Here is a 23,714-nt window from a genome sequence, read left to right as displayed (position 1 = left end):
TGGCCCGTACCTCCAACGGACACTCTGGCAGCACTTCCGCAACCGTCTCCCACAGAGAGTGGGTGTAGCGGCCCAAGAGGCATGCGGTGTTGGAAGACTGCAGTCCCAGACTAAGGGAGGAGAAGATCTTTTTTCCGTACTGCTTGTACCTCTTGGATTCCCTGTCAGGCGGAGCCGATGGGAATGCGGTCTGGGAATTGGATGCCTGGATCACCAGGCTCTCGGGGTGGGTTGGGTGGAGAGGAAACATGGGTCGCCCGGAGCGGTGGCGTCTGGCCACGTTTCTATCTACGGGCGAACCCGTAGCGGGCCTGGACCAAGTGCCCAAAAGAACGTCGGTCAAGGCCTCATTAAAGGGCAACAGAGGCTCAGCCGAGCTTGACTGCGGTTTAAGGACCTCAGTGAGGAGGTTAGTCCACACAGCCGCGGCGGGGAGCTCAAGGCCCAAGGCCTTGGCAGCCCTCATCAACACCACACTATAGGTTGCCCCCTCCTCCGAAGCCACGGTAGGAGGAGAGACAAAACCAGTGTCTGGAGAGGTGCCCAGACCACTGGCCTCCCCAAGTTCCCCTGTCCAGTCCTCCTGAGACTGACACTCTTGGGTCAGAGAGTCCTCAGACCCCTCCCAATCCTCCTCATCACCTATCTCCTGATACTCAGGGTTTTGAATTAATGGGGCCAGTTCATTGAAGTAAAACTCCCCAAGCGCCGTCGAAAGCGGCGCCCAGCGGCGCCGTTCCAATGTCGGAACCGGAGCGAAGGAGGCATCGGGGACGGTGACGCCCGAGGACGGCGCCGGAGGCGACACCTGGCGGACCGACGCCGGGGGGGTCGTAAGGTCCACCGGCGACGACCCAGATCCCGAAGCGGGTCCAGTGGGGTCCTGCGGCGCCGGGCCCGAAGGCGCTGGCGGCGTCGGAACCGTTGGGCCCTGCGGGGCCGGGCCCGAAAGCGCCAGCGGCGTCGGGACCGTGGGGCCCTGCGGCACCGGGCCCGAAAGCGTCGGCCCCGAAAGCACTCGACGGCGTCGGGGCCGAAGCCCACGACCCGCTACTGGCCCCAGACGGGTCCGCTGGGCCCGAAGGCGCCGCGGAACCCGTCGGGGAAGAGAGGTTCCTCATGGCCATGAGGAAGCGCTCGATCTCCCCCGGCGTTGCGCCGTGCCCAGGGACCGGAGGGTGTGGAGCAGGCCGCGACGCCCGTGACTCCAGCGGAGCCGCGTGGGCGGTGTCACCCGAACCCCCGGCTGCGTCGCGTGAGCGTCGGGGGGAGTCAGAAGAGCAATGACGCCTCTTCGACTTCTTGTGTTTCTTACCTGACAACGACTTCGACCCAGAGGAGTGGTGCCGACTCCCGGAGCTGTGGTGGCTACGTCCTCGCGACCTGTCCCTCGACCTCCCGTGGGACCGGGACCTCTCGCGGCGCGGGGTCGGCCTTGTCGTCGTGGTCGACGCCTAGACAAGTTAGGCACAGGTGGTGAGGATCCGTGACCGACATCGTGCGGTCGCAATCCTGGCAGTGCTTGAATCCGGGCATCCTATGGCACCGATCGGAGTTGTAAGACTTCGAGAAATGATCAAAAGTGATCCAAAAAGTTAGTCAAAAATTGACTAAGGGTTACTCCTTTTTCCAGATCTGCGCTCTGGCGCGGAAAAAAGAACAACTGACGTCCGCACGCGGAGGCGGCGTCTAAGTACTCCGACGACGTCATCACGGCGCCCACGACACCGACGACGGACGCGGAGCCGCAGACGACGCCTACCGACGCGCAAGGGTACTGCTACGCAAAAATTTCCGGATCCAGTCTGACGCCTGGGGATATTCTAAGGTAAGGAATCTATCACTAACGTGTCTCTTTCAGATATAATAGTCCCAGGCCACAACAGAATTATTTGTTCTGTTTGAGGCTGTGGTTGTATCTCAAATCTAATTTGAGTGACATGCCATCTCTTATCCATTTCTTAGTATCAGGACTTCATTGCCTGGTAGATTATACTATGTGGTGTTATATGTGTTGTGATACAGTTCAATATGTAATTTAAGGAATGTTACGAAAATGAAGAAAGCATAATAAAGAAATAGAACATCCACAATCCAAATTGATGAAATGCCTTATTGAAGAAGGATAATGATGAAGATCATGCCAAAGAACATTGTCAGTTTAAAATTTCAAAATGGAAACACAATAATGTAATACTGACTTTATGTATGTGTTATTTGTATAGCGTGAAGCTAGCCGAAAGGCACCAGAGGCGGTGAGCCTGATAGTGGTGGGGTGCTGATCATGAAGGCTTTGTAAATGATACAGCCTGCTTTGAAAGTAGCAGGGACCACTAGAGGCAGTCAGTGGAGGTCCATCAGGAAGGTGGGATGATGTGGTCATATTTCTTCAGGTCATGGATGAAATAATTTGCGTTGCGTAAGATGTTCCATAAAGGCCATGGAGCAGGGCATTGCCACCATCCAGTTAAATGAGTGGGTGGACTTGGATACAGTTCTGAAGTCGTTTTCTAGGAGGAGCGGTTTCACTTTTTTTTTAATAGCGAAAGCTGAAATCAAGAAATCTTTGTTTCCTTTGTAATGTGTTCTGAGTGCGCGATTTGTGTGGAGGGCGAATCCAAGAGACTAGGCATTGGGTAAAAGTTAGGGTTCAAAGCAGAGAAGGTTCATGCAGTCATGCCAGGTGTTAAGGTGGAAACTGGGACACGGAATGGGTTAGGATTAGAGTCAGAGTGGACAGTAGGGTTAGAGGTAAGGGTTACAATTAGAATAAAGCTTGAAGGTAAGGTTTCACATTATGGTTAGCAATAAGGTTAGGGCTCCAGATAGTGAAATCGGATTAGGGTAAGGGATAGATGTAGGGCAGGGGTCTCCAACCTTTTCTGTAATAAGAGCTACTTAGATTCAGTGAAAATCCTCTCAAGCTACTGATATTATTGATGTAATAGTGATCACCCCATCCAAGATTATCAGCAGTGATCACATTGGTACATTAGGCAAGGTCGCAAGCAGTTAGGTAAAAAAAATATTGATTTGGAATACCGTACCTCTAGATGGGTAATATATTAAAACCATAGCTGAAATCCCCCTGGCATCAAGGTCATAATATAATAAATCTCTCCAACTCAAATAGCTTTAAATATGTTTTGAAAAGTTAACCATTTTTCTCCAAACATCAGTTTATGAACTCTGAAAATACACACATTTTGTCACATATAAAGGCTATTTCATTTTGGTATGTAAATAATAATTAAACCAAGTAAAAGCTTGCATATTTGTAGGGTGGACTACATTCAGGAGAGCTACTCAGAGCTGGCTGAGACTCGGATGTAGAGAATGAAATGTCACATACCTCCGGTTGTTACTCCTGTGCATACATTTATAACTTGTATTCTGACATTTTATATTGTCTCCTGTGAGTAGCTTTGGAAATATACGGAGTGAAAACAAAGATCATGTATGGGTTTTGAATTTGTGTATGCTTTCTGCTGATAAGACGTAACTGCAGTCAGACTAATATTCCCCTTTTCTGTTTTTATAGCAAACCGAGCAGTCTGGGAGGAGATGGTGAATGCATGCTGGTGCGGCCTGCTTGCTGCTCTTTCTTTGCTCCTTGATGCGAGGTATTCAATAAGTTATATAAAATGTATAGAGACATTTACATTTTGCTGCTAATAATTATACAGTTGCTCGTTTCACAGAGCTAACTATTCGTGGCCCCTGAATATGATAATGCTATTTTACAAGATTATGTAAGATAAAGCGCCTACGCTTTATGACAAGAATACACAATGAAAATCATTCAGTATGCAGTGAGCAAAATATTACTTAGGCTCAGCAAATCACAATGCAAAATAAAACGCAGCAATGCTTAACAGCATCAACTACATTAACAATAATTAGTCTCCTACTGACATAATGTCATCCGATGTGACATTGCAAATCTATTTACATATAATGCAATGACAGATGTGTGAAAATAATAGACTGACTGAGCTTCAGATAGGAAATACCTTGAACAGTTACATTAGAGAGGAGAGCTTCCTCAAGAGCTTACCAAAAAACTAGATATCGTTGCAAAGCATTTTATTTGTGCACAATTTGATATGTGTATGGCGAGAGAAGAAATGATCCCACACAGCCTCGTTCAGAATTTCAAAATGGAATTGAGGCTTAGATTGAGCCTAATGTGGCAACTTATGGAGCACAATTCTATAGAGTACAAAAATGTTCTGAACCCCAAGGAAATATTTATTAATTAGACATATCTCCCTCAGAGGACTGAACCCTCACTTGGAAAAAGAGCTGGATCAGGGCATTCAGTTGGGCAAGAGGAATTCAGCACTTGATAACAGCCACACATCTAGCTTACTAGAGAGATTATTCTGCAAAGCATGTGAGAATCATACTAGTAGTCAGGGAAAATCAATCAGTTTTGACCCAAAAATCATTTCACAAAAGTTACAAAATTGTTGAGAGAAGATGGTGGTCAATAGAGGGGGAAAAACAGTAAAGAGTATGCAAGTGAAATTTTTAATAATGACTAGACACCCATATCTGACTTTCCTAATCACAGCTTTCAATATGTTTTTTGTCAAATCCTTGAGATGTGTAATTTGTCATTGAATGAGTCATGAGTGCTACGAGTGAATTTCGCTCTTTTTTAGGGGACACTACATATTGTAGAATGTTATAGAAGAGGATAGCCTTTTTTGTGGATTGTGGAATATAAACACAATCATATTGCATTTGTGGAAAAACAAGTTTAGTAAAGTGTGAACATTGACAACATTTAAATTTTAGGTAGGTAAGAAATGTGAAAATGGGAATTTAGAACGTTAATGAACAGAAGGATTTTCAGAACTTTGAGTATTATCTAGAAAGGGAGTTATTTTATTTTGGTGTTGTGTATTTGTAAAGCACATTACCACTTGTGAGTGTTTCCTGGAGCTGAACAGGTATATGCCTATGGAGGTTGGTTAATTGAAAAGCCAGATCTTCAGTTTCTTGCAAAATTCAAGAAGAGAGGAGGAGTCTCTGATGTCCAGTGGAAGGCCGTTCACAGTTTATGAGTGATATAAGAAAACACTTGTTCTCATAATCTGTTATGCGTGGTGTGAGTGTGAGTAGGAGTCCTGTGGACCGAAGGTGTCTGGGTGGTTGGTGGAAGGAGATACAACTGTTCGGGTAGGTGAGGCCTAAGTTGTATAGTGCCTTGAATATTTGTGTGAGGCACTTGAAGTGAGCGCAGTTGTGTACCGAGAGCCAGCTAAGCTCCCTGAGGTTTGTTATGATGTGAGTTCTTTGGGGAAGTTGAGGATGAGTCTGGCTGGCGAGTTCTATATGGTATGTAGTCTTCTAGTGAGTTGCTTGGTGATCCCAATGTAGAGGGTGTTCCAGTAGTCCAACTTGCTGGTGACTAAGGTGTACATGACAGGATGTGGAAGCAGGATGCAGTGACATCATTGACCTATGCAGTCACATCCAGTTTGATGTTGATAATTATTCTGAGGTTGTGGCATGGGCACTGAGTGTGTGGCTACGTTCGTGCTGAAGATCACTACTTTTGTCTTGTTGATGTTGAGCCTGAGCCAGTTGGCTTTCATCCAGTTAGCCTCATGCAGGCAGTGAACTTTTGTCTTTTTCTGAGAGGGAGAGTATGAGTTGTATGTTGTGTGCGTAGTAGAGGATGTTGATGTCTTGTACGCAGGTGCATTGGGCAGAGGGATCATGTATACTTTGAAGAGGGTGGGGCTCAGCTATGAACCTTGAGGCCCTCCACAAATGAGTTTGCAGGCTTCTGAGGAGTAAGGTCCCAGGCTGACAGTTTTTGTTCTATCCGTTAAGAAAGAGCAGAATCAGCGGAGAGCAGGTACTTGGATGCCAATCTTATACAGCCGTCTGATGAGGAAGTCTGTGATGCTCTTAACAAAGAAAACATAATAAACCTTTATCTATCATATCAGAAGGTGAGACCAGCTAAATTGATTGTACATGCCTGTGGATATATAGGTAATGCTTTATCTTACAGTTATTTCATAGGGAGGATTGTATGGAGGAAAGATCCTGAATTGTTGAACAAGCGATTACATTTTCCATAGGAAAAAGCTGTTCTCTTTGCAAATCAGGTACCACCCCAACTCTGGGGTAAGTAACAGAGTGATGGTTTGAGACTTCAGTTGCCCATTGACACATCCCTTTGAGACTCACAACATAGGAGGGGAACACCCCTTTGTATGCTCCCTCCAATTTGCAATTCTGAGAGGGCCGCAAAAGGCCTTTTGCATTTAGACTTGCAAAAGGGCTTTGGTACATTGTAAAAAGGAGTTTTGTGGTCAGTCCTCTGTTCCTGTGAATCGCAGGTTGTGTGACCAAAAAATTCCTCTGTACTTTGGGACAGTAGTGTACTGCTATTCATCAAGTTATCATATTTATGTAGTAAGGAAGTAAGGCATACTAGTGGGTAGCTGGCAACAAAAGCACTAAATGTCTAGAGCTCCGTAGAACTAAAATAAGAGTTGTGAGGAGCAAGCCCATAAAATAGAAAAATAATACCTTCAAAATAGGAGATATTAGTGGCCATGAAATAAAAAAGGTTCACCCTGGGAAAATCAAAGACTGACTGACTGACTGACTGACTGAGGGCACTTGTAAAGCGCACTTATGCCGAGGCGTCTTGGCGCTGAATAGGGTGATCTGGAAAATGCACTGTCAGTTAGCATTATGAAAAAAGCCTGGTTTTGATAGGACTGAGAAGGCTGTAATCTGAGAGAGACGGGGAGAGAATTCCATAGTTTGGCTGCCAGAAATGAAAAGCGTCCCCGCCTCCCCCCCACACCCCCACCTGACCCTTTTCATCTTGGGGGACAGAACCAACCCACTGTCCGAGGACCTTAAGCAACGTGAAGGATTGTACCAAGGGAATAATCGTTGCACGTCTTCCACCCCGCCTCTATAGAGTGCTTTGTGCACTGGGCATAGGGCTTTGAATTCCACCCGTTGTCTCACTGTTAGCCAATGTAGTTGTTTAATATTGGCCGAAGTGGAACGGTGCTTAGGTAGACCATACAAGACTCTAGCTGCAGCATTTTGTAGTGACTGAAGCTTATTCAGCTGTTTCACTCCAGCGCCCAAATAGAGAGCATTGTAGTAATCTATCGATAATAGAATAAGGGCGCCAACCACGGTTTTCCTGAGGGAGAACGGGATGAATGGAAGAATTTTACGCATTATCTTGAGTGTGAAAAAACACGTAGAGACCACTTGATTAATATGGGGCGCACATGTCAGATCTCTATCCATGAGAAAGCTGAGGTTTCTGGCCGTGGCCACCGGTGACGGGCAAATGCCGGCTGTAGGGGGCCACCAATGGTGGTTCCAGAAGGAAGATTGTTTGCCAAATTCCAGAATATCGTTTTTTTCTGTATTTAATTTTAAGAAGTCGGCACTCATCCAGGACATAACAGAGGAAAGACAGTTCCAAAAGCGTTCAGCTGACATATTGTTGTTTTGAGTGACTGACACTACCAGTTGTGTGTCGTCAGCGTAAGACACAGGCGTTAGTCCGTGACTTTTGATTAGCCTTGCTAATGGTGTTACATAGATGTTGAACAGGGTGGGTGAAAGTGCAGAGCCCTGGGGTACTCCACCCGGGAGGATGAACTGTTCCGATCTAAGACATTCCCAGTATATTATTTGCTCTCTGGACTCGAGAAAAGAAGAGAGAAGGGACAAGGCCTTACCGGTGACTCCCACGGACTGGAGCCTATTAATTAACACTGGATGATTTACAGTGTCAAAAGCTGCCGTGAGGTCTAACAGTATTAGAGCCATCCTGCCACCCTCATCCAGGACCTTTCTAATCTCCTTTGTAGCCAGGATAAGAGCGGATTCAGTAGAATGCCGTGCTCTGAACCCATGCTGGGTGGAGTCAAGAATGACATTATCTTCAAGATAAGCAGTCAGTTCCACATTAATGGCCTTCTCTAGAATCTTAGAGGGGAGAGGTAAACAGGAGATGGCGCGGTAATTTTTGGCCTCCAAAGGATCAGAGGAGTTTTTTTTAAAAAAATAGGCCTCATACAGGCCTTTTTCCATCCTGCTGGAAAGATCCCAGTTCCAATAACTAGGCTAAGCAGAGGGGTCAGCGAAGCACAGACTTCATCTGGGGCTAGGTGTAGGATTTATGGAGGGCAAGGATCAAGTGGAGATCCTGACTTCGTTAATGAAAGTATGTCTATCACTTGCTTTTCTTCCAGGCTGGTGAATTGTGCTAGACTACTTTGACGAGGGTGATTTTCCCAAGTGTGTGACAAGTTCGTGCTGTTAGCCTCGGCTAGTTTCAAAACTCCTCATAAACCATTGTGACCTTAGATTGAAAAAAGACTGCAAGGTTATCGACGAATGCTTGGTCAGGAGCAAAGACAGTATCTCTAGGACAGCGGGACAGCGGTGTAACTGTTTTAAACAGTTCTTTGGGGGAATTTGTGGCTTCTGAAATTTTTGAAGTGAAATAGGCTGTTTTAGCTAAGATTATTGCTTCCTTGTATTCTTTCAGTGCAGAGCCATAATCGGTCTTATGTGCCAAGTTATATGCAGATCGCCAAATGCGTTCTTTAAGTCTGCATTTAATTTGTATTGCTTTTAACCCCTTCGATGCTTGTGACGGAACCATTCCGTCATCAGTCACGGCTGAGCTGTGCTGATGACGGAATGGTTCTGTCACGACCACACCCTGTTCTGGAATGTCCAGCACAGGGGCAAAATTCAAGTAGCAGCCAAGGTGTTAACTCTTCTGAATACCAAGGGGAGGATACCAGTCTTTTCTTGGTCGTCTTAATGACTTCAGGTGCCGGTGGATGGATAGCCTGGATTATCCAGTTATTAAAGTCCATAGCGGCCTGATTGGGGTCTGCACTGCAGGTTAGATTCTCTTATTAAGGCCGTGGTTAGCTCTTGTTGAGAGACTTTCTTCCAGGTACGCATCTTACTCAGAAGGGGTCGACTTCTACGGCACATTTTATTGTTAAGAATGTTAATGATAAAGTTGACCGCATGGTGATCTGACCAAGGTAAAGGCAGCACACTAATCACCTCAATATGAGCACTGTTAGTGCAAATGCCATCCAAAAATATGACCTGCCTGATGTGTGGGTTCTTGCACAATTTGCTCCATTCCGAAACTAGCCAAGATATCTGTTAAATATAAAGTGTCAGGATTGTTCATTACTTCCAGATGAAAGTTGAAATCCCCCAACAGTGTAAAGGAGTCCTTGTTCAAACACGACTCCATGCGGGTTTGTACAGTATTAACAAAAGATTTCCTGGGACCAGGGGGTCTGTATAATAGGATTCCTTGAAAGACTTCTAGGTTGTGTGATTTTATACTTAAGAGCATAGCCTCTGCATCCAGTAGCGGCTCTGGTGACATTCTCACCTTATAGCAGGCTCAATAGATAATGGCAATCCCTCCTCCCCTTTTTCCCGTCCTGTCCATATTAGTAACAAAATAGTCAGGTGGCACAATGTAGTTCCAAGCAGTGTTACTCGTATCATTGGCCCACGTTTCTGTTAGGAAAATCAAATCAGGATTTTCAGCTTGAATAAAACACTCTAGATCGTTCTTATGTTTCGTAATTGATCAGGACACATAGACTTAGAGCTATTAAATGTTAACTTATTAGCGTGTGCTTTGAGGAGTAGCGTAGAGTCATCCTGCATAGCATTAAGCCGCCTGGTGGTATTTAGCTGCGTGACATCACTAGGCCCGGCCGCCTTGGAGGGCCTTAACTTGATCTTGCATTGGTTGCAAGACACCTGAGACATATTAATAAGATCTACTTCAGTCTTTAAAGCAGGGCACTCCGCACAGTTAAGGCTCAGGAGTTCCTCACATGTATAGGGCAATTTGAGAATTTGGACAGGGGTTCTGGCTCTGGTCGCACTCCGGGCGCCGACGGGCTTGCCTTTGGCGCGCTGTTGGCGCGCCCGCTTGCTGTCGTAGCATCTAGTAATTTATAGCCGGAAGTTGAGTGTGGAGAGGGAAAGATTAGACCGCTACACGGATTCACTCTGAAGAATATTGCCCATTTTCTTGGAAAAATAGTTTGTCTGAGGTAGAGAGAATTAGGAGAAGACTTTGGCTCAAGATGAGTTGTACTAAATTATTTCATTATTTTAAGCCACCTAAATGAAGTTGGTGTAACCTTTGAGAGCCTGAAATAGAAATTTGAAATATTAACTACATTTTATGTTATACTAGTACAGGCATATATTCTTCTAGCGTGAACAATTCTGTGAATAAAAGGCACTGGATTTATTTGTAGAAGGGGCCACAGACAAGAGGGCCAGTGCTGTTGTGAACTGTTGTTTTCAGTTTTGCTGACATCCAGCCTTTTTCGATTCACATCTTATTGCATGCTGTGTTGCCAGAAATTCAGAATGATTGCTTGACTAATATCTTTCCCACCTCTACCAGTTTTCCCAGCTATCTGTAATTTCCTTGCTCTTCCTTTCCCTACTGATTATTTTACTGTAATCACCCTTAATCATCTTTTTAGTATCTGTGTAAAGATTCTTTAAATATGTATTTAACTAAACAATTAAGCCTTTTTTGTTGGCCCTATTTTATGCACAGTCAAGAGGTGACATAATATTTTTAAGGAGCTGAGTTTCTGTTTGCCATGTAAAATGTGCTAGTATTTTACACTGTTTGAACCATTACAGCACAGATGAAACAGCTACAGAAAATATTCTGAAATCGGAAATGACAATGGCGTCCCTTTGTGGAAGACTTGGACTGGTGACCCCAAGAGATGCCTTCATAACTGCCATTTGCAAAGGGTCTTTGCCACCACACTACACTCTGACAGTCCTGAACAGCTCATCAGTGACTCTCAGCAATAAATGTAAGAATTTGGAAACAAGGGAAGTTCTTCAATATTTGTATGTTTGTTATTGTTATATCATGCAGGTTTATTGAGTGATTGTTTTGAGAAATTCATATGTTAATTTCAAATCTGAATGTGCAGCATAATGCAATATTTGATGCAGTATTCGATGCATACTGGCAACTTGAAGGCTGTTTTCTTGAAATGTTCTGCTGCTTTAGCCACAAGCAATTTCAGAAGTACCTGTTCCTCCTCTGTGTGACTCGAACTGTGGTATGTTTTGGTCTTTAGTTTCTCATTTCTGCCCCATTAAATGCACAAATGTAACATGTGTTCCCCCCCCCCCCTTTTGTTTTTTAGAAAATACATTAGCGTTGTACTTTTTCTACTTGTTGAGGTCTGATCATAGCCTCTCAAGGCTTTGTGTTTCAGAAAAAACATATTGGAATATCATTTTACTGATTTATGTGCCCACTGCATTTTGGGATTGAGGCCATAGTTTGGCAGTGCCTGTTGCAAAATCTGTAACAACCTTCACTTCTAAGGCTAGCATGAACTAGGAAAGAAAGAATGTGCAGCTCTAAGAGCATCCAAATGCTGGCACAAAAAGAGATTAACATAAATCTATTCCTTGGATACCTATGTGCCTTTGCTCATTCCTTCTGACCATTCTTCCAGTTTTTGGACTAGATCCTCTCCTTCCCTGCCCCCTCTCAAGAAAAGAGATCTTATTTAATAGTCACAAAGATTCAATCTGCCAGTGTCTAGGGGTGAATGATGTAGCCTAGTTACTTTGGATGCGGATCCTTTAATTGTTTCTTTCCTCAAGTTCACATGCATGTAGTACTGCTTAGATATTCATAAGGTATGGAATAGGCAGGTAGAAATATCCATCAGAAGAAAAATATATTTTCCTTCTGGAGATGCCTTTCTGGTTTATACTGTATCTAACTGCAGATTCCTTACCGACCCAAGCACCTCCCCACTCTGAAGAGTGACTACTCTCCTGATAATATGGCAGCAAGTTGGTTGTATGCACTGCATTCCTTTATATACATCTGGCTCGTCTCCACTTTGAAAAGTGTGTGAGGGGGGGGGGGAAAGGAAGAGAATTGCCATTTGAGCACCAGATGGCACTGTACATGGCTCCAAGTTGAGACACCCAGGGAGGTTTCAGAGGTGACTTGTATCCCTGGCGCCTCCTATTTCATAGGAAAGCTTATTCTGAAGTTCCTACTGCATGCCTTTGCCAACTTTTTTTGTCACATTAGAGCCTTTTAAGCTTTTAACCTCTACTGCATGGAACCACCCATCACCCCTTATCCAAGCTGCAGCTTCTCAGTTACCAGTAAGTGAAGTGTGGATGCTAGCTTGACCCTGGTCCCGGATCGCTGCTGACCAGTTGCAGAGACTAATCTGACCTCCAGCTTAATTCGACCCAGTGTTGGGGAGGTCCACACAAGCTGTTGATACGGTCATGCTCCCTAATTGAAAAGAAACAACTTGAGATTCCACTGATAACATCTAGCACTGTTGCATTTAAAGCAAAGACAGAAATTCATGTGAAAACTCCTAAACCTGGACCAATAAATCAATCTTCCTGCCAAGAAGATTCTTCATCCCAGAACAGAAAGACATATTCTTAAGCAGTTACTAGTAGCTCATTAAATGCTAATCATCTGCCCTTTCTTCCTGATATAATTATGAAACTTTAGAAACCTATACCAGCAGAGACAGACAAATAGACAGCAGATCTAATTAAAGACTATCACAAAATATTCTGTCTTATGTCCATGGGAAAAATAAAGCGGAAAATACAAAATAGGGCTTGACATTTGTGACATTTTGTGACATAGAGAAATGGTTTCCGTAATGAGAACGTCGACCATCACATTAGTATACAATGAACACAGCCTTCTAATATGATAGTGTGATGTAATGTAATGTATGTGTCTTGTAAAGCGCACTGCTGCCCTGAGGCTTCGTGGCGCTGTAGACCGCTGGGGAACTCGTCCTGGCTGTCCCTGTGAGATGGTCCCTTCTGGGTGTCTCCAAGGTGAAACCAGGCATCCCCGGCGAATGTGGGGGGCCGTTGTAGAGATGAGGTAAGCTAATGCCCAGAGTTGCCGAGTGTGATCCCTGGTTAGAGTAGGCACCGAGGCGAGAATTGTCGAGTCCGCTGACCCTGGTCCACGACCCTGCCGCGTCGGGAATTGAACCCTGGTCCCGGGCCGTTCTCTGCTTCCGGGTCTGCCGCCTCTAACCAGTGAGCTACACCACTCCATAATAGAGACTGGTGAATGGTTCCCTTTAGTTAAGTCGACCGCGTTTCCACCCCGTTACCAGTGGGGGGTCTCTCCAGGATCTAGCAATGCAGGGACATCTGTAAGATGATGATAAAATGGAATAAATCCGGGTAGGGCCAAAAACAACCAAGGGGCTGTTAATATATGCTAATGACCGATCAAAAGGGTACCTGAAAAAGGAATATGCTGTCCAAGTGACAGTAGTGCACCACAAGGAAGTGAAAGTATTGGAAGGATACTCCCCTGGCACCCAGCCGGGAAATTTTACAACACCAGCACTGTGCTTTATATTTCAGCACAGCGCTCGCTTTTCTGTTGACACAGCCAATAGCTGTATGTCTTGCAAATGCGACACCTGTTGCATTGCAAATGCTTGCTTCTCATGCAGGCATTATCTAAAAAGTAACAACACTTGTAATTTGATAAATGTAGGCTGCAATGTGCTTCTCTTAATTCGAATGCATGAATACATTAGCGTTTATTGTGTTTAAGCTTTACATATTGAAAAAGTGTTCAATGATTTTGCCTGCCATGATGGGACAGTTATGTTCTTTATGACTTCAGAGAAGATTCCTATAATGCAGAATTAGGATTATAAGTAACCTTCCCTTTTAATGGCTCTTTCTTCCCTTGAGAAGAGTAGAAAATGTTCTAGTACTGGAACAGGACAAGAACTATATTGGGGCTTTTCTGATCAAGTGAAATGAAAATCTGAAAGAAACAGGTAGTGATAGATTCCTTACCTTCGAATTACCCCCAGGTATCAGACTGGATCCGAAAAGTTTTCATCAGCAGTACCCCTGCGCGTCGGTAGGCGTTGTTGTGCGGCACCGCGTGCGTCGTTAGCGCCCGGATGACGTCGCTGGAGTTACTTAGACGGGCCCACGCGTGCTGTAAGTTCTTTTTTTTTTCAAGCCAACAAGCGCTGATCAGGGAAGAGCAAGCACTTTGGGTCAGGTAAGTCGAAGCATTCCAAGATAAAGTCGAAGAAGCGCTGTCGCTCTTTGACTTCCCCTCGCGCGTTGCGCGAAGTGACTGAGGGTGCGGGTGGTGCCACCCCTGTGGCTCCGGAGGAGCCTGCGACGTTGCCGCCAGCCTACCTATCCTTTCCGGGTCCGTCGGCGATGCCTGCACATGTGCAAGAGTATCTTGCTGCCATGGCCATGGCCTGATTCTTTGGTCCGTCTGGCCCGCCGGAGCACCTTCTGGCCCTGCGGGCCCGACTGGGCGTTCTGTCCTTCTGACGCTGGTGGCTTCTGCCACGGAACCTCCGTCGGCTTCGGCGCCGCAGGCCCTCCTTGGATCCGGGCTCGGATCCCGGGTGACACCGGTTGACCTAATGATACCTCCACCGGTGTCGACCCCACCCCCGGCACCCCTGCGTCATCCTCCTTATTTTCAGCCTGTTTCACAGACTTCGGAGGAAGTGGAGTACAGGGAGGGGTCTGAGGACCTTCTCACACAACAGTGTGGTGATGATCCGGACTGGGCAGAGGATTTGAGGGATGCCAGTGGTCTAGACACCTTCCAAGACCTTGGCATGCTGTCACCTCCTTCCGTGGCTACAGCAGAGGGAGCAAGTTATGCAGTGGTGTTACGTTGGGTGGCCGAGGCTCTCCACCTCGAACTCCCTACAGTGGCCGTCAGGACTAACCTCCTGACAGAAGTGCTTCAACTGGTGGCAACCTCTTCGGAACCCTTGCTGCCTTTTAATGATGCACTGTCTGATGTTCTTTTGGGCGCTTGGTCTAGGCCCAACACAGGGGCTCCTGTGGACAAGAATGTGGCCCGACGCCCGGCTCCGGGCGACACCCTCTTTCTCTCCCAACAACCCACCCCTGAGAGCTTGGTTGTCCAAGACTCTGCATCCCAGAGCGTATTCCCTTCCGCACCTCCGGATAGAGGATCCAAGAAGCTGGAGCATCTTGGCAAGAAGCTGTTTTCATCTGCCAGCTTGTGGGTGCAGTGAACACCGCATGCCTCTTGGGCCGGTACTCCCACTCTGTGTGGGACACGGTTGCGCAGGTGCTGCCCAACTTCCCGGAGGAGGCCCAGACAGTACTGGCCCAGGCTATTGCAGCTGGGAGGGACGCAGCTAAGTTCACCATCCGTTGTGGACTTGATACCGCCGACTCACTGGGCAGGGCGATTTCCACAATGGTGGTGCTTTGGTGTCACACCTGGCTGAGAACAACTGGCTTCTCGGTGATGTCCAGAACACCTTGATGGACATGCCCTTTGATGGCATTCGCCTTTTTGGCAACAAAGCGGATAGTGCGTTGGAGCGCTTTAAGGACTCACGGGCTGCGGCCAAGTCTTTGGGCCTCTCAGCCTCTTCCGCCTTCTGCTTTTCGCTCCTTTAATGGCCACGGAAGGGTTGCACCAATACGTTCATTCCAGAGCTACAGGCTGGCGCAGCAACAACCTCAGCGCGGACGTGGGAACCGCCGAGGCGGTTCTGGGGACCAGCGGGGGGGGGGGGGGGGGGGGGTCAGTCCACCTCCACTACGCAATATCCACTTGAAAGCCTTCCTAGTCTGACCTTTCAGGCACATCAAACGCTAGTGGGCGGCAGAATAAGCCATCCTCTCCCCCACTGGTGCAACATCACCACAGACAAGTGGGTGCTGCAAATAGTCTTAAGGGGCTACTCCCTCCCCTTCGAGACTACCCCTCCAGCCATGCACCTCGATACCACCGCATTTCGGGGGACCATCTTGTGCTTCTTCAGCAGCAAGTCATTGCCCTCTTGGCCAAGGGGGGCATCGAGTGTGTTCCTGGGCCAGAAGTAGGTTGTGGTTGCTATTCCCATTACTTTCTGATCCCCAAGAAGGACAAAGGCCTGCGTCCTATCTTGGACCTCAGGGACGTCAAAGGCTTCCTCCGGAAGGAGAAGTTAAAGAAGTTGACGCTAGCTCAGGTCTTCTCTGCTCTCGACCCTGGAGACTGGATGGTAGCATTGGACTTGCAGGATGCATATTTCCACATCCCGTTACCTGCGGTTCACAGTAGGCCTCGAGCATTTTCAGTTTACCGTGCTCCCCTTCGGCCTAACCAGCACCCCTTGGGGTTCACAAAAGTGATGGTGGTAGTCGCAGCTCATCTGCGCAGACCAGGGGTTCTAGTCTTCCCCTATCTCGACGACTGGTTGTTAAAGGCAGGCTCGCCCCAGGCAGTCGTTTCCCACCTCCAGACTACTGCCGACCTCCTGCATTTGCTGAGATTTTCCATCAACGTGCCAAAGTCGCACCTGATTCCCTCTCAGAAGCTCCTCTTCATCGGAGCGGTTCTGGACTCTGTGCTGTTTCGGATTTATCCTCTCGTGCAGCGAGTCCGGGATATTCAGGCTATGATTCCGATCTTTCAGCCTCTATCCCGGGTTTCGGTCAGGATGACCCTCTGGCTACTAGGCCTGATGGCCTCCTGCATCCTGCTAGTGGATCATGCCAGATGGCATATGCGGGCTCTGCAGTGGGACCTGAAGTTCCAGTGGGCACAGCACCAGGGCAACCTGTCCAGTCCCGTCCAATTCTCTGAGGGCGCTGCTTGACAATTGCAGTGGTGGCTCACGAATCTCGATTGGGTCAATAGGCAGATCCCTCTCCCTTCCCCAACCGGAGCACACAGTGGTGACGGACACATGGGAGAGGCGGAGATCAGAGGCCTCTGGTCTCAGGCCGAGTCCCAGCTCCATATCCACCTTCTGGAGCTTCGGCGATCCGACTTGAACTGAAGGCATTCCTTCCCTCTGCCATGGGAGAGTAGTGCAGGTGTTCACAGACAACACCACCGCCATGTGGTACTGCAACAAACAGGGCGGGTTGGGATCGTGGACCCTATGTCAGGAGGCACTGCGCCTCTGGACATCAGGGCATTTCCCTGGTGGTTCAACACCTGGATGGTTCACTGAATGCCAGGGCAGACGAACTCAGCTGCCGGTGCATGATGGATCACGAATGGTGTCTGAACTCGGACATGGCGCAAGGTCTCTTTCAGCAGTGGGGAGAGGTTTAGTTAGATCTATTCGCCACCGAAGAAAACATGCAATATCATGAATTCTGCTCGTCGGAATTTCCAAGGCGGCACTCGCTAGGCGACGCTTTTCGTCGCGAGTGGAGTTGCGGTCTACTATATACCTTTCCGCCTATACCACTTCTACCCAGAGTGCTAAAGAAGATCAGGCATGACCGGGCCCAAGTCATTCTTGTGGCTCCGGACTGGGCTTGAAGAGTATGGTATTCCGAGCTACTCAGCATGGTGATCGGTCCCCTACTCCATCTGCCTCTTCGGGAGGATCTTCTGTTGTAGCAGCAGGGAAGGGTCCTCCACCCGAACTTGTCCAGCCTCCACCTGCTTGTGTGGAGATTGAGTGGCGGCAGTTGATGTCTTTTGACCTGCCTCCCGAAGTTTGTGATGTTATCTTGGCAGCCATGTGTCTCTACACTAAAACGGTATACGCCTGCAGGTGGAATAAATTTGAGGCATGGTGCACAGCAAAGGCTGTGGATCCCCTTTCCGCCGCTCTTTCAGAGCTCCTTCTCTTTCTCCTTTCTTTGGCCCAGCAGGGCTCTGCTCTGGGCACTGCCAAGGGCTATCTCTCGATCATTTCAGCCTTTTTACGGCTTCCAGATCAGCCTTCCCTTTTCAAGTCCTCTGTTGTAAATAGGTTCTTGAAAAGGCAATACTCATCTTTTCCCTCCAGTTCCTTTCATAATGCCTCAGTGGGATTTCAACCTGGTTCTGACCTATCTGATGTGTCTCCCTTTGAGCAACTTCACAACTGTCCTCTTCGTCTTCTCATTTTGAAAACTGCTTTCCTGGTTGCCATCACCTCTGCCAGAAGAGTGAGTGAGCTCCAGGCTCTTTCTTCTGTGCCTCCATATCTAACAGTCCATACGTACAAAGTTGTTCTACTTACCCGTCCATCTTTTCTGCCAAAGGTTGTCACTGTCTTTCACATCAGTCAGACCATCACTTTAATCACCTTTTTTCCGCCTCCACATCCCTCAAAAGAGGAAGAGAGGCTCCACCGTCTAGACCCAAAACGTGCGCTCTCATTCTACCTCAACCGTACACAACAGTTCCGTGTGGATGACCAGCTCTTTGTTGACTACGTGGGCGCCAAGAAAGGTTGGACCGTGCACAAGTGGACCATCTCTTAGTGGGTTGTTGTGTGCATTAAGGCTTGTTATTCTTTGGCTAAAAAAGGAGCCTCCGGTGGGGCTACGTGCCCATTCTACCAGGGCGAGGGCAGCCACTACTGCTTTGGGATGGGTAGTTCCCTTGCATGACATCTGTCAGGCAGCTACGTGGGCCTCGCTGCACACGTTTTCCAAGCATTACTGCCTGGACAGCCAAGTCCAGAGAGTCGGTTTCTTTGGCCGTTCTGTTCTCCAGGATTCTGGTGTGATCTTGGTTCCCAGACCCACCACCGGGGTTGGTATTGCTGAGGTATCTATGCTAAGGTAAGGAATCTACCACTACGTGTTTTTTTCAGATGCACAAGTTACTTACCTTCGGTAACAATATATCTGTAAGAAACATTAATAGTGATAGATTCCTTACCACCCCACCCATCCTCCCCGTTCTGTGAACTGATTTCTAGGTTTAAGGTCATCCCTTTCAGGACTCTAGTTTCATGGCACCAGTGGTCAGTTTCTTGCATGGCTCTGCTCTCCTGGCGTGGAAAGTCGTGTACATAACTGACGTCAGCGCACGTGGCGCGTCTATGTAGTTCCAGAGACGTCATCCCGGCACCAACGATGCACACATGCACGCGTTGCCGCACGACGACACCTACTGACGCGCAGGGGTACTGCTGATGAAAACTTTCCGGATCCAGTCTGAGGCCTGGGGGTAATTCTGAGGTAAGGAATCTATCGCTACTAATGTTTCTTGCAGATATATTGTTACCAAAGTGCATATGCAGCACTTCCAGAGCCTCATTCCATCTTCCCAATGCTTTTCAAATTGAAGATGTTATAGTGCTGCTATAAAATAGTAAAGTCATTTGAGGACGCTTATGCAAAATGTTTTTACCAGTGCAATACAATAGGCTCATGCAACGATTTATCTCCTGTTAGTTGTCGCCTTTAACTGTGTTCTCTCACCTTGGCATTGTAAATACTTATTTGCTTGAAAACCCTGTTTTAAACATTTATAGCGGGCATTGGGATATACTCAGTTGTCACACGGCATTAAAATCTATAACTGTTTTCTATATTCACATTATTCCATTGGGTCCCCATATCGACTCTCGGTAATGCCTTTTACTGAGGTGCAAGATAAATGCTTTTTGCTTGCTCTCTGCACCTGAAAAAACAGAAGCTATCTGTTTTACATCAGGGTGTTGTATATATTATGAATGCTGTGAAGGGTGAGCAAAATCACCTTTCATGTTTGTTTCTTGTTTACATTTGTCAACTTCCTTTTTGTTTTAGATTCTCCACATGTTGGCTGGGACCCTTAATGTGCTCCAACTTGACTCCATTTGGCAACATGTTTCCTAGCTGCATATTTGCATTCATAGATCATTGTCCTGTTTCGAATGTGATGAAGGACCCCCTCCTGCTGGCCTGTGTATCATTTTTCTGCTCTGGGTCTAGGACATCTATTTTGTTTCCCCAAAAAATACACAGATTATTGCTTCTTCAGAAAAGGAGTTGAAATTAATGAATGGGTCATATAACATAATTTTTCTTATATTCACTGACTTTCTGATCCACCAGCACCTTTTCCAATTTTGTCTGTCATATGCATGCCTTTTGAAATCTGGTAAGCAATATTTTCAGGTTCATATCAGGGTTAAAAGTGCAACTGTTTCTAAACTGGTCCAAAATCAAGGTAGGGTACAAGACACATTAGTCACAATGGACTGACTTGGTTGCCAAATGCCTGAATTCTGGCATTGCACTCATGTATTGTTGAAATACAGTGCATAAATTATAGGCATAGGTTGAGCTTGCTGGTGTGCCACATTCCCCATCTGTTTCTTTATTGCAAAACAGGTGAGATGAATGACTAGCAGTTTGCTCTGTGACAGGGCGACCATGATTACTAAGTGTGTAAACTCTTATGTGAGTAGCAGTTATCAAATGCTACTCTTAGGTGTCTGCCTCTTTCATTTTAAGCGTCTGTCTCATGTCATATGAATACCTTTCTATCGAAAACTGTTCTCCTTGATCTGTCTTGATTCACTTTTTTGTTTTGTTTTTGGGGAATTTTTTTATAGCGTGACTAGACCCAAAGTTATCAGAGCGTTACAGCCGGACACATTCATTTTTGTTAGGCACAGGGAGATTACGTAATTTGCACAGAATCATAGGAAGGTAATCGTCCCTGCTGAGACTCGGACCCGGTTCCCCAGCTTCGAGGTCGACTGCCCTTAGCCGTTAGGCCGCATCCTCTCCTTTGTTAATTTGAATTGTTCTGTCATATTTTCTCTACTTTTCCTTCCCATATATGATTAGATTCTTGATCTTCTTTGTGGTCTTGAGTTGTAAACTATGCACCATACTTGGATACTCCTTTCTGGACTGTTTTCAATCTGACTTTATATTTCTCGCTATGTGGCTTTCATAATTAAACACCATGTTCCAAACAAGATGTCACTATTGGTTTGAGGAGCAATAACATGATCTCTCTGTGGAGGGAATGACTGCAGATGCTCTGAAAGAGACAGCCAGTGTGCATGTTGAAGTTTAAAGTAGGGGTTTTATTTATGAATAAGGAACCCATGAGTTTCTTATTCATCTTATGGTCACAGCACCCACGGTCTGATTCCATTTATTCCAAAAGAGCTTTATGACCTGTAGTCTCATTACTCAATGCAATCTCATGATAGTGAGAACAGCTATTTTCCACCATTTCACCACCCGAAGAAGAATGAAACTGGGGAAGTGCCACCTCCACAGAGGATTTGCAGGCATATCGAGTACAATGTTTAATTTTATAACCTCACTGCTCAAGGAAATCATACGGATATAGCTGAGAATCCCCTTAATAGGGTTCAATTACTGAAGCAAATGACAGGGATATGAAGGGTAGAGTTAGGTAAAACAATCTCTGCAATATCAAAAAATAACCCCTTGCTGCAGACACTCAATCAAGAGATTCACAGGAGCGAAAAGTAAAAAAATAAAAAACATCTCAGTATTCACCACTCAAGATATTCCTAGAGGTATTAAGGCAATATGTCCTACAGGTGCTTCAGGACAAGCTGCACAGCTCCCTTCTCAGGATTCCACTCTAAATGTGTTCTTTAGTAACAATAATCTTAAAGGGCTCCTTACACAGAGCTCTCCTTTCTTTTTTGTTTTTTTAAAAAAAAATTTAAAACCTTTATTATACAAGAGCACACAGCTATTCAGCCTAACATCCCGGAGGCAAGGCAGCATAGTATCAGGAGGACAATAGTGCAAGACAATTTACAGCAGAACATTGCAGGTTGTTTTTATTATTTTATAAAGATAACCAAAACCAAGAAAGAAACGCCAAAGGGCGCATTAGAAAGGCAATGGAGTAGAGAGGACGTATATGAGTCAGTCAGAGGCAGAGGAGGTCAGGTAGAGAATCCATAAGAATGGATAGTAGGATGTAGAGGAGGGGAGGAAAGAACAGGAGAATTACAGTCAGTATAAAGCAGTTGGTGTCACAGGTTACGGTGACAGGTGTTCATCACGGGGAATAGGCTCCGGTGGTAAGCACAAATCGCCCCTGTATGCATTCCATGCCCCCCACACTTTGTTCCACGTTTGAGGCCTCCCCCTGGCAGCATATACCGTCTTTTCTCGGAGCATACACCAATCCATGTTGGCTTTCCATTGTACTACCAGGGGGGCCTCGGCAGAACCCCATTTCTGAGCAATATCTCGTTTAGCAATCATATTGCCTAGTGTAGCCCAACGAGTCTGCGCCGTGGTATAATCATTAGGTTCCCAGACGTTAAGGAGGCACCGCCGCGCCTCTGCAGCCAACTCCACGCCAGTCACTTCCCTCATTATCCGATGTACTCTCTCCCAGTAAGGGGCGATAACGGGGCATTCCCACAGAATATGCATAAAGGTAGCGAGTACTCCGCAACCACGACGACAAAGGCCATCAGGCGAGAAGCCCATGTGCACAAGCCGGGGGCCGGTGACATACACCCGGTGAAGGATCTTGAATTGCACCAGCCGTAGACGCGAGGAAATGGCGACCTCCTTAGGGGAGGACACTGCACTCTGCCAGTCCTCGTCGTCAAGTTCCAGGCCATCCGCTACCCATTGTTCTCTCAAGCGCAGGAGGAGGTCAGTTCTAACATTGATCAGTTTCTTGTAGGACAAGGAAATGGCACTATCAGGCATATGGCCGTCCAAAATCCTGTCCTCCAAGGGGGAGCTTTCAGGGATTTCGCCCTCCGCTGGCCTAGCGGCATTTAACGCGTGCCTCAGTTGGGCGTAGCGGAAAAACTCCGATCCGCCCAAGTGATACTCGGCCTGCAGTTGGGGGAAGGTCTTGACTTCTCCTTTAACAACCATGTCTTCCACCCTGGAGATACCTATGAGATCCCATTTATCAAAACCCTTGGTGTGCCAGAGTTTGCCCAGGATATCAGAATCATACAGTGGGGTGAAGCCAGTCAGTCTGCCCTGCCAACCCTGTATCGTAGTAATCGTCCGCCACGTGTGAACCGCTGCCTTGGTCGGGCCCGTGAGGCGCCGATCAAAGGACCTGGAATACAGGGCGCGGTAGTAGTTGCCACCACGCAAAAGCCATCTGTCCATTGCGTAGCCCGGGCTATCCGCGGGGCCATAGAGGCCATGGTTGATGGCAGTGAGCTGAGAGGACCAGTAATACCGCCGTACGTCCGGCAAGGCGATACCTCCGTCGTACCACGGTAACGTGAGCTTCTGGATGGCGACACGGGGTCGACCCTCCCAGAGCAAGGCACGTTGCAGGCTCTCAACTTCTCGGAAATAACGAGCCGGAACCGAGTCCTGAGTGTTTTGTAGGACAGAAAAGGAACCTGGGCAGGGACATCATTTTAAACAATGCCGCCCGGCCCAGGAGAGAAAGCGGGAGCTTGCGCCAACTTTCCACATCTCTCCGCAGCCGCTGGAGAGGGGGAAGGAGGTTGCGGTCATATCGCGCCTTCGGACTACCAGAAATGTATATTCCCAGGTACTTAAAACCCTGTCCGGCCAGCTGGATATTGCAGCCTCTAGGGAGGCGCGGCGTGTCTCCCTTCAGAATGTAAAGGGAGGACTTAGCCCAGTTAATGACCAGGCCAGAGTGGCGCCCAAACAGCCGGAGCACGTCGCATGCTACAATAAGTGACTTACAGGGAGAAGTGAGATAAAGCAGGATGTCATCTGCGTATAAGGAAACTCTATCTTCAAAACCCGGGGCCCAGGTGATACCGTGCAGGTCCGGGTGCGAACGTAACATGGCCGCAAGTGGCTCCAAGGCCAGTGCGAACAGGAGAGGTGACAGGGGGCAACCCTGTCTAGTACCTCGGTGAAGCGCGAAGGACGCTGAC

The 23,714-nt window shown here is 47.0% G+C and overlaps 1 protein-coding gene across 2 annotated transcripts in view; it reads left to right on the top strand.

Annotated features, from left to right (window-relative positions):
- MON2 (MON2 regulator of endosome-to-Golgi trafficking) overlaps positions 1-23,714 on the top strand; it is a 966,303-nt gene that overhangs the window by 448,307 nt on the left and 494,282 nt on the right. For both annotated transcript variants that reach the window (XM_086919098.1, XM_086919097.1), the window contains exons 13-14: positions 3,542-3,623; positions 10,726-10,907. In XM_086919098.1, the coding sequence (XP_086775224.1) occupies positions 3,542-3,623; positions 10,726-10,907 (264 nt within the window). The remainder of the gene's footprint in view (positions 1-3,541; positions 3,624-10,725; positions 10,908-23,714) is intronic.

Source organism: Lissotriton vulgaris, chromosome 1_1, assembly GCF_964263255.1.
Source record: "Lissotriton vulgaris chromosome 1_1, aLisVul1.2, whole genome shotgun sequence".
NCBI lineage: Eukaryota > Metazoa > Chordata > Amphibia > Caudata > Salamandridae > Lissotriton > Lissotriton vulgaris.
The sequence above is the reverse complement of the archived record's forward strand: the minus strand, read 5'-3'. Positions and strand labels throughout refer to the sequence as shown.